We start from the raw sequence: 14199 nt of genomic DNA, 5'->3' as shown, positions 1-14199 counted from the left end.
TCACTGGTAAAAGTACAGAATTAACAAGCGCAAACTTAATACTAGTTAATAAAAGAAATTTTCTAATTAAATTCTTTTTCCATTTTGCATTCGTCCTAATAAGGACGGTTTGTAGATAACTATGTTGATACAAGACAAGAATCTTTTGAAACAATTCAAACCTTGCCGACGGTTATTTTTACTGCGTACATACATACGATTGTATTTATTGACTTCACAATGCAGATGGAAGGCTATCCTTTTGTTCGATAAATGAAAATATTTTCATCATTCTTTTTGGTGTAGCTTTCGCTTAGTGGCAGAGTTGCCACATTCACTGATTTTCTTGGAAGGATTTGCAAAAACCTTCGGGTTTGTAGATTAGAAAAACCATTTTCTTATAATTCACTGGTAAAAGTACAGAATTAACAACTTATTACTAGTTAATAAAAGAAACTTTCTAATTGAATTCTTTTCCCATTTTGCATTCGTCCTAATAAGGACGGTTTGTTGATAACTATGTTGATACAAGACGAGAATATTTTGAAACAATTCAAACCTTGCCGATTGTTTTTACTGCGTACATACATATGATCTTTCCCCTTTCGCAGCTCACACCGAACCGGCTTTGCAGCCTTCGATGTTTTGGTGGCATTTTTAGTGGCAGTTACTACCGACTTTTCAGTGACTGCGTTTCTTAGCCTTTGGCTTTTTGGCCTTCTCACCGCCACCACCGTTTTTCTTCTCTCCGGAGGTAGCCGATTTGATTGGTCGTCCGATGCAGCTTCTCACGACCACGCACGTCTGTTATGCACTGCGTCTTACACACGTCTGGCTTTGAGAAAAGCTGCGACACCCCTATTTATAGGTTTTATCATTAATGTTGATTCTCATTTAAAGTAGTTTTTGAACTATTTAAACAAATTTTATATAGCAAACAACGTATCGGTAGCAAGCATTGAACGTTTTCCTTCCGATTTATGAAGCAAGATTGGCAATCCGTTTAGTAGAAGAAAAGTTATTAAGGTTTAAAATGTACGTAACACTTTCGCTAATATGCACTACTATCACTTTCTCGCTCGTTCTCGTGGCGGGCATGAGCCTTTCCTTTCCATCCGGCTTCTAATGGCATAACCAAAACTAATATGCCGGCTTTCCCCCACCAACTGCTCTCGTCAAGCAACCCAATACGAATAATCATAGGAACAAACATGTAGTGGACCTATATATAAACTTTTCATTATTTTATTGTTCGGTTGCTGCACCATATTGACGGCTGTGTGCGGGATGGGCTGAAAATTTTCACTTTTCCGAGTCGTTTTCGAAAGATTATTCAAAGCACTATTTTTCCGTTGATAATAAATGTCCTACATATTCCAAAATTTAATACAACATTGGTAATATTTTCGACAAAATGCCGAAGAAATTGATTAACCCTCTAGTTCCCAACACCGCCTCTAGACGGTCTCTTTAAAAATCTTAATAAAACTGCTAAAACCGTTGTGGGGGACAAATCGATTAAACAAATAAAACCGCGGCGATAACTTAGCGAAATAACTATTTTATTCTTTGAGCGTGCTTTCACGGTTACGCTTCTTTCTTGAATGAAAGGTTTACTTTTTTCAACAGGGTGGTACTCTACTCTGATGGAGTTCTACTGTGGTGGTGTTCCACCCTATCTCCAAATGATAATGCCACATATGCCCCCCAGTTACACCATGAATCTAACACGGTGTCCTGCTGGTGTAATAACTGTGTGTTGATCATCCTTGGGGTAACTTGACAAGCTTTGGTCGCAAATAAAGCTGGTTTCACTCGATCGACTGAAACTACTTGGTTCTTCCCGGATATTATGATTTCAAACTATTTGTCGCCCCGCTTTACTACCTCAAGGACCCTTCGTACGGTTGTTGGAGTGGTCGTCTAACTGCATCAATTCGTATAAACACATGGCTGCAATCCTTTAGTCTCGGATTTATAAAGACTCGCTCCTTGGAATGAAGAACGCTCTTCGGTGCTTTCAAGTCCGAAAAGGTTTGATGTAAGCCTTGTGCAAATTCCGTACGATCCACATTTTGTACCGGTGAATCGTAGAATTCTCCGGGGATTCTTAGTTGTTGTCCGAACACGAGCTCAGCTGTAGAACATCGGAAATCTTCTCGAAATGCGGACCTTAAACCAAGGAGTACCAGTGGAAGACGATCGTGCCAATTTTTTGGATCGGTGCACATCAATGCTGCCTTCATAGTGCGATGAAAACGCTCCACCATTCCATTTGACTGCGGATGGTAAGCGGTGGTATGTATGTGATGTACTCCAAGGAGATGCGTCAACTCCTGAAACACTTCCGATTCGAACTGACGGCCCTGATCAGTGGTGATTGTTTCTGGAGTACCATATCGTGAAATCCATTCCATGTACAGGGCCATTGCTACCGTTCGCGCCGTCATATCCTGAAGCGGTACCGCCTCTGACCAACGTGAAAACCTGTCGACGATTGTGAGTAGATAACGGTATCCTTTGATTGGCAACAGTGGCCCAACCAAATCGACATGAATATGTCGAAATCGAGCCTTTGGCGTATCGAAAGTCGAGTTAGGTGTAATGGTGTGTCGAGAAATTTTAGAGTTTTGGCACTGCTGACACTCTCTGACAAACTTCGTTATGTCCTTGTTCATCGATGTCCAAACAAATCTATCAGTGATGATCCATGTATCTGAGTCATCACCGCCACTCGATGTTTTTCTGGAATGTAAGGTCGGAAGCAATTATTTATGGAAAGATCGCAATATATCGGAGAAGATATCGACGGAAAACGACGCAGTTGAAAATTAAGCGACGTTTTTTTAGAATTTATCAAATCCTGTAGCTGGTGGTCAGTTATTTGATCTTTCGCAATAGTGTTGAAATCGATTTTAGAGACAATTTCATTCACCCTTGACATTGCATCCGCGACAATGTCTTTACCGCTGACGTGGCGTATGTTCGTTGTAAACTCTGCCACGTATTGTAAATACCTTTCTTCGTGTGGAAGGCGGCTGCTTGGATCGATAGTCATAGCGTAAGTCAGTGGGAAATGATCGGTGAAAATCGTAAATTGTCGTCCCTCTATCAAATGTCTAAAATATTTCACCGCGAGTTTTGTTGCCGTTAGTTCCCGGCCAAAAGTAGAGTATTTCTGCTGACTCGGGGAAAACTTTTCAGAGAAAAATCCTAGCGGTTTCCAGACCCCCTCTTCAAGTTGCTGCAGGACTGCTCCCGCGGCAAAGTTGGATGCGTCAACCATGAGACCGAGGGGCTTTGATGCGTTTGGATATTGTAGCAATGTGGCGTCTGCCCGCGACTTTTTACATGCTCCAAAACAACGTGCAGCCTGTTCGTCCCACGAGATTGGTCTAGAATCATTCTTTCGGTTGTCGGGAATAAACCTTCTTAGGTCATGTTGAATGTCAACAGCATGCGGAACAAAACGTTTGTATACGTTCAGCAGCGCGAGGAAATGCCGCAATTCCTTTACTGTTTTTGGAGCTACATAGTCCAACACCGCTTGAACTCGTGTATGGAGCGGTCGTACTCCTTCGTTGCATACCAAGCCTAGGAACTCAACCTGAGGGAGAGAAAATTTGCATTTCTCGACGTTTATGGTAAGGCTATTTTCCTTCAGACGGTCTAGCACGGTCCGCATATGTTCTTTGTGTTCTGCATCATTTGATGAAGCAATACAAATATCATCGATAAAGACGGTGAAGTAATCAGGATCATCATTGTGTTTTTGACTGTCCCCAAGTGAGGACGTGTTTTCTTGAAAAGCGGATAGTTAACAACATCGGAAGCTCTCTTGCATCACTATGACCAAGAGGAAGAAGAAACTCAGTCTCAGTCCTACCGTTCCAAAGGGTAGTGGAGCAAATTGCAGTCCAGTCACTGCGACACCAAAGAAACGGCAACGTAAAATCGATGTCGTTCAGAAGGATGGAACGGAATCCGGCAGAAGCAACCATACACCAATCCGGTACAGCCGTGTGGATGGAAACGGATCAGCCATCAGCCCAAGTGAAGTGAAGATCGACGTTGCCCAGGAGGACGGAACGGGATCCGTCAGAAGCAACTGTACAACAATCCTGTCCAGCCGTGTGGATGGAAACGGTACTGCTATCAATTCAAGTGAATTGAATGGATTTGGAGATTCCATGTCAAACGCCAGCGCTGCTGTGAAGGTTAAACTGCCGCCAATTATGGTCAAATCAATTCCAATTGGCCAGCTCGCTCAAGGTTTGAAGACGGTTGGTGTCGCTGCTGAATTTAAACTGTGTCGCATTGGAGTCAAGGTTATGGTCCGCATAAAATCGGACTACAACAAAACACTAACCTGGTTGAAAAATTCCAAGGCAGAGTTTTTCACCCATGATATCCCCGGTGAAAAACCATTCAAAGTGGTTATCAGAGGATTACCAGACATCGATCCTGAACAAATCAAGAGCGAGCTATGTGAACATTATAAATTAGAGCCGCTTAATGTTTTCCGGATGCGGCGACGTGACGAGAAAAAGAAGAAGTTTAGGGATTGCCTGTTCCTAGCGCACTTTCCGCGAGGAGCAGTCACACTCAACACGCTACGAGCAATTCGCGCACTCAGTTCCATTATTATTCGCTGGGAACCATACCGTGGTGGTCGTGACGTTACCCAATGCCAGAAGTGTCTGAACTTTGGTCATGGAACCAAAAATTGCAACATGTCTGCTCGTTGTGATATCTGCAGCTTAAACCACAGTACAGCCAGTTGCCCGGTGGAAGGGGCAGTAGCTTACAAATGTGCCAATTGTGATGCTGCTCATCAGGCGTCGGATAAACAGTGCCCGAAACGTGAAGCGTACAAAAACATCAGGAGACAAGCGTCAGCAGCAAATCAACCTGGACGTAAAATAAAAGCCCCCAGCTTCAACCAGGAGAACTTCCCACCGCTGGGACCGCGCAATTCTCAGCCCCAATCCTCGCCGCCCGCCAGTGCAACTCCAGCCGCTGGTCAATGGTCCATCCCCCCTGGACACCGAGCGACAAGCCCATCATCAGCATCTCTTTTTTCGGCTAATGAGCTAATGGAGATTTTCGTGAACATGACAAGTGCTCTTCGACAATGCCGTAGCAAACCTGAGCAAATCCAGGTCCTAGGTACGTTTATTATCAGGTATGGTGTTTAACGCTCTGAAAATTGTGAACTGGAACGCTTGCTCTGTAAGAGCAAAAAAGTTAGAGCTTGCGGACTTTGCCAGCAGGCATGACATCGATGTTGGTTTAATAACCGAAACACATTTAACAGCAAAAGATAATTTCTCGCTTCCCAACTATAACACTATCCGACTTGATCGCTCAAACACCAGAGGGGGTGGTGTGGCGATAATCGTGAAGAAAGGCATACGGTTCTCAATCCTACCGCAATTTAAAACGACAATAATTGAAGCACTGGGAGTTGAAATACACGCGCTAGCTGGTGATATAAGGCTCATATCTGCATATTGTCCTCGTCAATGCTACTCCAGCAATGGGATGGCCGCTTACTTCAAAAAGGATTTGACTATTATCTCAAGAAGCAACACCAAATTTATCATCGGAGGAGACCTCAACGCAAAGCACGAGCTGTGGAAAAACTACCAATGCAACCAAAATGGACGCCTGCTTTTTGACCAAACACAACTGGGGCACTACACGATACAGTTTCCAGACGATGCAACGTATGTAACACAAGCAGGAAATCCATCGACGCTGGACATTTTCATCACCAACACCGAAATTTCAAAGCCGGTTTCGCTCAACGAACTCACGTCCGACCATTTCCCAGTGATTTGCGAAGTCAATGGAAGTGCAGCTGCTGTTTCTGTCTCCACGCGGAAGGATTACCATCGAGTCAACTGGACACAATTCAGCCGAATAGTGGATGACAACCTGCATGAAAATCCGGATCTAACCACCGAAGAAGACATCGATGCAGCGATAGAGGGGCTATACCATGCAATTGGTGTGGCTGACGAGGCATGCGTGAGGAGGGTTCCTGTTCGGGGTAAGTTCGTTAAAATCGATTCCCACACACTTTGCTTAATTAGACTGCGTAATGTGTACAGACGGCAATTCCAGAGATCTGGTGATCTATCCAAAAAACTTTTAGCCTCAAATCTCTCCGAAATCATCTCGTTGCGACTGGATACACTTCGAAATGAAAATTTCGGACGTGTTATTCAAGGCCTAGATGACCGTTCTCGTCCCTTTTGGAAGGTTTCCAAGGTACTGAAATCCAAACCTAAACCAGTTCCACCACTGACGGTAAACAACCAGCGGCTTATTACCCCCTCTGAAAAGACCAACGCAATTGGCAATCAATTCGCATCATCCCACCTACTTGGTTCCACCATCTGCAGTCCTCTTGAACAACAGGTTGCCCAATGTGTGTCAGAATTGGATACTAGTGATTGTGTGATACCGGCGGCTGATAGAGCGACAGTTGAACAGGTTTGCTCCGCTATCAACTACACAAAAAATATGAAGGCCCCCGGGTTTGATGGACTATTTAATCTTATCCTTAAGAAACTTAGCACCAAAGCACAGGAGCTCCTCTGTAAGATATTTAACTGTTGCTTGAGTCTCAGCTACTTTCCATCGGTATGGAAAATAGCAAAAATAATCCCAATCCTCAAACCCGGGAAAGATCCGACCTTACCATCCAGCTATAGGCCTATCTCCCTTCTCTCGTCCTTGAGCAAACTGTTCGAACGTATTATTCTCAACCGACTGGACATCTTCGTAACAGAGAATAACATACTCCCACCTGAGCAATTTGGTTTTCGCCGAGGCCATTCAACAACACACCAGCTATTACGGATGATTAACAACATCAATACGAACAGAGCCGTCTCCAAGTCCACTGCTGCAGCATTTCTTGACGTGGAAAAAGCGTTTGATAATGTTTGGCACGGTGGACTGGTGTACAAGCTCTGTCGCTACAACATCCCATTGTATCTCATCAAAATAGTCCGTAATTACCTAGATCAAAGGCAGTTCCGGGTAACATTAGGCGGAGCTGAGTCAAACATATTTCCAATACCTGCTGGTGTCCCCCAGGGAAGTCTATTGGGCCCCCTACTGTATAATATCTACACATCAGATATACCCCAAATCCCCATTGGTTGCCAATATTTCTTTTTTGCCGACGACACATCGATCACCGTAAAAGGGAGAACACCAACTGAGCTAAGGGCAAAACTCCAGCGATGTCTTGACACCTTTACCACCTATGCCGCAACCTGGAAAATAAAAATAAATTCCTCCAAAACGCAGACCATCATCTTTCGCCATCGTCCCACACCAAAACTCATCCCCCCACCAAACTGCAAGGTTACAGTATGCGGGTCACAAATTGACTGGTCCAACGAAATAGTTTCTCTGGGGTTGACTGTGGACTCTAAACTAACATTTAGACCACATGTTAACAAAATCCTCACCAGATGCTCCACCCTCGTTCGTTGTCTCTATCCACTAATCAATCGCAAATCCAGACTCTCGATAACAAATAAATTAGCCGTCTATAAACAAATTATTTCCCCAATGATACATTACGCGTCACCTGTGTGGGAATCATGTGCAAAAACACACAAAAAGAAGATCCAGATTGCCCAAAATCGAACCCTCCGCATGATTCTGAACCTACCATATGGTACCCGAACAACTGACTTACACCAGCTAGCTGATATCCAGCCAGTCGAAGACAAAATGGCATCAACAAAATCAAAATTCAGAGAAAAATGCTCATTATCAGAATTTCCACTCGTAAATTCTCTCTATCATTAAATGTTCATTAGAATAAACTTGTAAATAGTAGGTTAAGGTAGGTTAAGTTGTAAATAGTAGGTTAAGTAGTAGTTAGAATCCAATACTAAATTTAAACAATCTCTCTAATGAGTAAAATCGAAACAAATATTAATGATCCAACTAGTACAAACTGTACAAAAATAATCCAAAGCTGAAAAGAGATATTCTACATCACTTAAAAAACTTGTAAAAATGTATTACACTACAAAAATATGAAATAAAGTAACTGTCTGAACTGAACTAACGGTGAAGTAATCAAGGTCTGCGAACAATTTGTTCATAAATCGTTGGAAAGTTTGGCTTGCGTTGCAGAGGCCGAAGGGCATTCGAGTAAATTCGAATAGGCCGAAAGGCATTATGACGGCACTTTACTGTATATCGGTCGTTTCGACTGTGATGTTGTAATAAGCCCTAACAAGATCTAACGTTGTAAATATACTCTTACCTTCGAAACGATTTAGAAGATCGTGTACATGGGGAACAGGATACCGATTTGGGACCGTTGCTTTGTTAAGTCGCCGGTAGTCCCCCACGAATCTCCATTCGCCATTCTTTTTTGGGACGCAGTACAATGCACTCGCCCAGCTGCTGCTCGATGGTCTGCAAATTCCCATTTCACACATGATCCTGAACTCTTCTTTCGCGGCTTTTAATTTTTCTGGATGCATCCGACGAGGCATGCATGCCACCGGTGGTCCACGCGTGACGATGTGATGAGCGACATTGTGCAAAACTTTTCTATGAGCTAGTGACGGAGTGATGATTTCTCGATAATTGGACAGCATTTCGTGAAAGGGATGGTTAGCGTCGATAACGGTAATTCCCTGAACAGTAGCAGTCTTCAAACTTCCTGTACTGCGAAGATGGGTGGTGCCATCAATCAGTTGGCGGCGCCCCAAATCTATGAGCAGTCCAAAATGGGCCAGTAAATCAGCGCCGACGATTGCACTACTAACGTCTGTCACCAGGAATCGCCAAGTAAAACGCCGTCGTAGGCCAAGATCCACTGAAAGAAACTTGCTTCCGTATGTTTTTATTTTCGTGCCATTTGCGGCATGCAATGAGAACGGGACTGCACCCTTACGCTTATTAGACATAGACGCCGGAATTATAGACACATCCGAGCCAATGTCCACAAGAAACCTGTGCCGAGTACTGCTATCAAGTATGACTAAACGACGACTTTTGAATTCACCCACTTGCGCCGCTTCTAGAGGGTGGCGAGCTAGTTTTTTGTACGATTGAATGAACAGGGCTCTCGGCAATGCTCCGCTTTTCCACCGTATTTCCGATGATACCAGCAAATTGAGTCGTTCGATGTTCCGGACCTGGAAACGGATCGGCTACGATTTCTATTTTGTCCACTTTTCAATCGGCGAATTTCAGCTGTGAGCACCTCGATTTCCTCCTTCAAAGATGCAAAGTCAGCTGATTGTTTGTTCGTGGTAGGTGCTTTATCTACGGCGTTTACGACCACTTGTTCTCGCGTCGAAACGGTAACGGCGGAAATGTTGCTGCTGGAGGAGTCAATCATTTTATCAGTCATTTCGGCAAGCTTTGCCAAACTGCCATCGCTGATGGATAGAACGGTTCTAATGTAAGCAAGCAGGCAAAATTACCTAGATCACACGATCTTAAAAGCTGCTCCAATCGAGTCTGCGGAGATAATGCGAAGCGTGCAATCAGTCGGTCCTTTATCGCCTTATATTTATTTTCTTCCGATGGGGCCGATACAAGATCTCACACGTGGCAAATGACGCTCTGGTCGATTTTAGCGATAATATACTAGAATTTGTTATCGTCTTTTGTGATATTGGCCAGACTAAATTGTGCTTCAGCCTGGGCCAACCACATGTTTGGATCGTTCCGCCAAAAGTCCGGTAACTTTACGGAAACATGTGCCGTTGCCGCTGCGACGTCCGGATCAGTCATGTTTGAAGTTATGTCGCGTTTTCGAAAATCCTGCAAATTTGAATTCAGCTTTGAAATTTGCGTTTGCTGTAAAGCCTTGAGGAACTGCGGGAACCACGCGCGTCGCGGTTACCAATTGTGGGGGACAAATCGATTAAACGAACAAAACCGCGGCGATAACTTAGCGAAATAACTATTTTATTCTTTGAGCGTGCTTTCACGGTTACGCTTCTTTCTTGAATGAAAGGTTTACTTTTTTCAACAGGGTGGTACTCTACTGTGATGGAGTTCTACTGTGGTGGTGTTCATAGGGTGGCTCCAAATGATAATGCCACACCGTTAAATGACCTGCAATAAATTATGTTTTAATGTGGAGGGTGTACATCAAATTTTAACATATGAAAACAGGAGAGTGAGCAAGAACGTGAGTCGTGTGATAGATAAAATTCATTTGCACGCTCTTGAAAAATGCTACATTTTTAATGCCACCGTTTAATGTCCTGTACACAACCCTTTAATTTTTTTAGGGTGCCGATAACCGACCACATTTTTCAAAATGGTAAGCAATTATCATTTTACTAAGTTTTTATTAACTTTTTTAAGTTGTTAGCTAAGGCCTCTAGCTTTCCATTGGTATGCTTATTCCCATATATTGTTCAATTGGAGTAATGTCGTGAGCCAAAAACAAAAGTGTGCCGACAACCGAACAGATTCCCCTACTTTTATCGGTCCTTTGAGACCAGAGTTTCTTTTCAGCGTTAGGGTTTTAGGTTTCCTTCGCAAAGACAGTAAAATAACAAAGCAAATCACTTTTGTTTTTATTTATTTATTTGTATACTTTAAAATACATTAATATTATACTTTATACACATAATAACAGGTAATCTTTTCGCGATAACTATTAAGAACTCAGCGTACAGTAACTGTAAAACCTTTGCTTCTATTATTTGAAGATACATTTGAAGGGCATTGAATTATCGCCGATAAGCAAAATTGATTCTCAGTAGTTAATTTTGTTAGTTTATAAGAAAAATAGATAATGTACAACAGAATCTTATCCAGTTTTTAACTGCATATTAACCATTAGTCGCGGGTTGCTCCGATAATAGTAAGAATGTACATAAATATGTTAATGATATCCAAATAAAGAGACAATGCTGCAAAAATATACTCTTCCGGGCTAATGCTATATTTGTGTTTTCCACCCATCATCATCTGAGTATCATATACCAAATAAACGCTGAATAGAAGAGCACCGATGCTTGCATATACGATTGTAATAGTTTTACCCGGGAAGAAAATAGCAATTATTCCAAACAGCATAAGAATGATAACTGCTACAAACAGAACACCACCCATTACTGTGAAATCCCACTTGGTTTGAAAAGCAAAAAGAGTTAATCCGAGACAAACAGCTGCTGTTATACCGACCGCCAAAAGCACCTACAAAACAACTAAATATATTACTATTTTAATAAACGGAAATAATTACCTCTTGTGAGCTAAATTTAGCTGTTGTAACTCCTAGCAGAAATGACTGCGCCAAAGTGAATATAGCCAAGAAAATGAAGTTCATCGGAGTCTTTCGACGAACGCTGTCACAACAGGCCATCGATAATAAGGTTACGATCATAACACCCAAAGCAATCCAAAACATTTCTGGGTGTTGCTGAACCCAAAGTTTTGTAGGACGATGATACATGAATAATGCGATAAATCCGAGTGTAATTCCGAGTTGCACCTAAAATAATACAATCAATCAATCCACACGTTAATCAAATAATCATAATAATACCGTCAATATTGAATACACTTTACGAATAAAACCTCTTCTTATTGATTGATCTGTGAAATCAAAATCTTTTCCACTCTGATCCTCCGGATCGTAAGCTCCGTAGCCTGCGGGTGGCATTTGTGGTTGTCCCATGTATTCAGTGTTTTGTGGAGGGTACTGTGGAAAACCAGGCTGTACAAAGCCAGGCTGTGGTGGGAAACCTTACAATTAAAAGAAAAACTGCTATTAGTCAGAATAGTGTAAATGCTTGAAAGTTGCAGCAATTGAGAGCGAATGACCTACTAGGTTTAAGCCCTAATAAATAATACAATACGATTGTACAAATGGCTGAAAATAAACATTCCGTGAATTGGGTTGTATTCACCAACAATAACGATGGCCGAAAAGATATGTCAATTAGCTATGAAGTTTTGTTTGGTGCTGGTATACATACTGTGCTATATATGGTATACATAGTTGACTTCTATTTCATGGACTTATTGACTTTTCTCGGTGGAAATGAAAACAGCAAACTTTACCATTATTACATGTAACGTTTCGGCTTACTGTTCTTCAGCCATCGTCGGACGCCTACAAACATGTATTGAGCATTAACATTAACATCAAATTGTTCACAAAAAATTACAAAGCTAGCATTCACAAAACAATGACAAATTACAATCAACTCACATAATCTTATCTAACACATCCTCCATTCACTCGAGCTCTCGTTCACTCTTCACCGCTAGGCGGGCGATCACTCCTCGACTGTCTGCGTTCCTCGTTATTCCAACCCTGACGAAGCTCGGTGACCAGAACATCATACGTTGTTCAGAACGTTCCACATTCTCTTTGTAAGTTTACTGTTTTTTCTTCATCGAGAATTTTGGTGTGAAACATCTCTGTAGTTAGTCTGCTCTCCTGGTTTTCGATTCTTTCCAGTATCCGGGTGTTGGCGAAATCGAAGATGTGTCCTTCTTGCATTGTGTGCTGGGCTATGCCAGCTCTCGCATATTATTTCTTCGTGTCGTTCTTGTGCTTGAGGGTAGCGGTACTCTCGTTTCCAGCCTTCTTCCCGTTTGTCCTATTGTACTATACCTGTACTATACCTGTACTACACCAATATCAACCATACCCCAAACATAATATCAATTGACCCAACCTAAGACGCCTCATCGCATCTCAAGCCGATAGTTTCCCACGACTCGAAAATCTTACATCGAACATGACGAAACCATAGCACACGAAAATTGCTGACAGCGCTTAAATAAATCAAACACTCAGACCATGAATTCCAAGCATAACACTTAGCCACATTGATACAAAAACCCACTTCGTACAAAAGACAACATGTACAGTACCAAACAACTACGTTTTTCACAGCTAGTAATAATCAACCAAACACATTTCTAAAACAGACCTGCATCTTTAGCACCTCGTAAACAGACCTACATCCAAACCGGAAAACTGATCTACATACAAGCCGCAGAACCAAACTTACGTCCAAATCTCAAAACATATCCATGTTTCTAGCACGCAATAAAAACAACACAAACTTAAATCCAAAACCAAGAACGAAAACTTTGACCGTAATAAATCATGCCTTCCGAACAGTAAAGCCATACGACAACAAATTCCAACAAACAAAACATTAAGACAGACAGCACCGAATAAGCCATCAAGGTCAGCTCAAAATACCGATGTGAAACGAAGAGAGAACTGACTATTCGACTAACCCCCTCCTTTCTCCATAAACATATACGCACACTGTCGAGACAGCCATAGAACAGCCATAGAAGTAACTTTAGACATAAGAAACATTCATGGCGAGCTTTCGAAGCCCCGCCCATTAGAACGAAACTAACTATCTGATAGGAAAATTAGCTTTAAGGTTTACATGTATTAGTTAGTATAAATAGATTAAGTTGACGAAATAAAGCAACAGTTTGTAAACAGTTTTTCGACAGTTTTGAAAGAGTTTTAATGAACACCGAATTCACCAAATCATGTATAATAAGTATAATATATGGCGTGTATAATATATGGCGACCGTAAGAAAAAAACCTGCAAAAATCAGAGCAAAAAAAAGTTAAGTGCTAAACAAAAATTGCCAAACCAGTGCTCTCCGACTTACATACAACTATGCTAACACGTCTTAAACTATCAGTGATCAACGAATAAAAGTGTATTTTTTTGAGTGATGTGAAAGTAGCACGCGTGAAAGATGGAATAAAAGGTAATCACCATCGAACATTACTACTTGTTGACTGAAGTGTACTCTTTCCACGAACATAAATGCACGCAGCACAATATGAAAAACCCACCAGACAATCAGTGATGTAAAGACTAGTAATGCACAGACCAGTGGTTTAGGAATAGGACATCTATTCCCCGTTGTCGTTCTTCGCAAAAAAAAAAACAAAATACCAAGTGATGAACATTCAAGACAAAAAAAGGTGCGAAGTGCGCAAAATTTGTATAGATAATGGGTTGGTTTTCGGCAGACGCCGCCACCAACACCTCTAACACTGAGCAACACCAAAGTGCCCAAAGTATTGCACTATGTGTTTTAGCAGTGGTAGCAGTAAGCTACGTGATATCAAAAACAATCGCAAAAGTGCATAAGCACTATACCGAAAAGGTAGCGACAAGTGCCGCCAGAAGCGTCGCAATAGTTT

General features: G+C 42.0%; 1 protein-coding gene across 8 annotated transcripts in view; it reads right to left on the bottom strand.

Moving 5' to 3' along the window:
* Positions 1 to 10557: 10557 nt before the first annotated feature.
* Positions 10558 to 14199, bottom strand: part of LOC131689708 (protein lifeguard 1-like) — a 389259-nt gene continuing 385617 nt past the window's right edge. For all 8 annotated transcript variants that reach the window (XM_058974981.1, XM_058974982.1, XM_058974984.1 and 5 more), the window contains 3 exons: positions 11543 to 11742; positions 11240 to 11488; positions 10558 to 11190 (listed from right to left, as the gene is read on the bottom strand). In XM_058974981.1, the coding sequence (XP_058830964.1) occupies positions 10831 to 11190; positions 11240 to 11488; positions 11543 to 11742 (809 nt within the window). In that variant the 3' untranslated portion in view covers positions 10558 to 10830. The remainder of the gene's footprint in view (positions 11191 to 11239; positions 11489 to 11542; positions 11743 to 14199) is intronic.

The sequence above is a fragment of the Topomyia yanbarensis genome, chromosome 3, assembly GCF_030247195.1.
Source record: "Topomyia yanbarensis strain Yona2022 chromosome 3, ASM3024719v1, whole genome shotgun sequence".
Taxonomy (NCBI): Eukaryota; Metazoa; Arthropoda; class Insecta; order Diptera; family Culicidae; genus Topomyia; species Topomyia yanbarensis.
The sequence above is the reverse complement of the archived record's forward strand: the minus strand, read 5'-3'. Positions and strand labels throughout refer to the sequence as shown.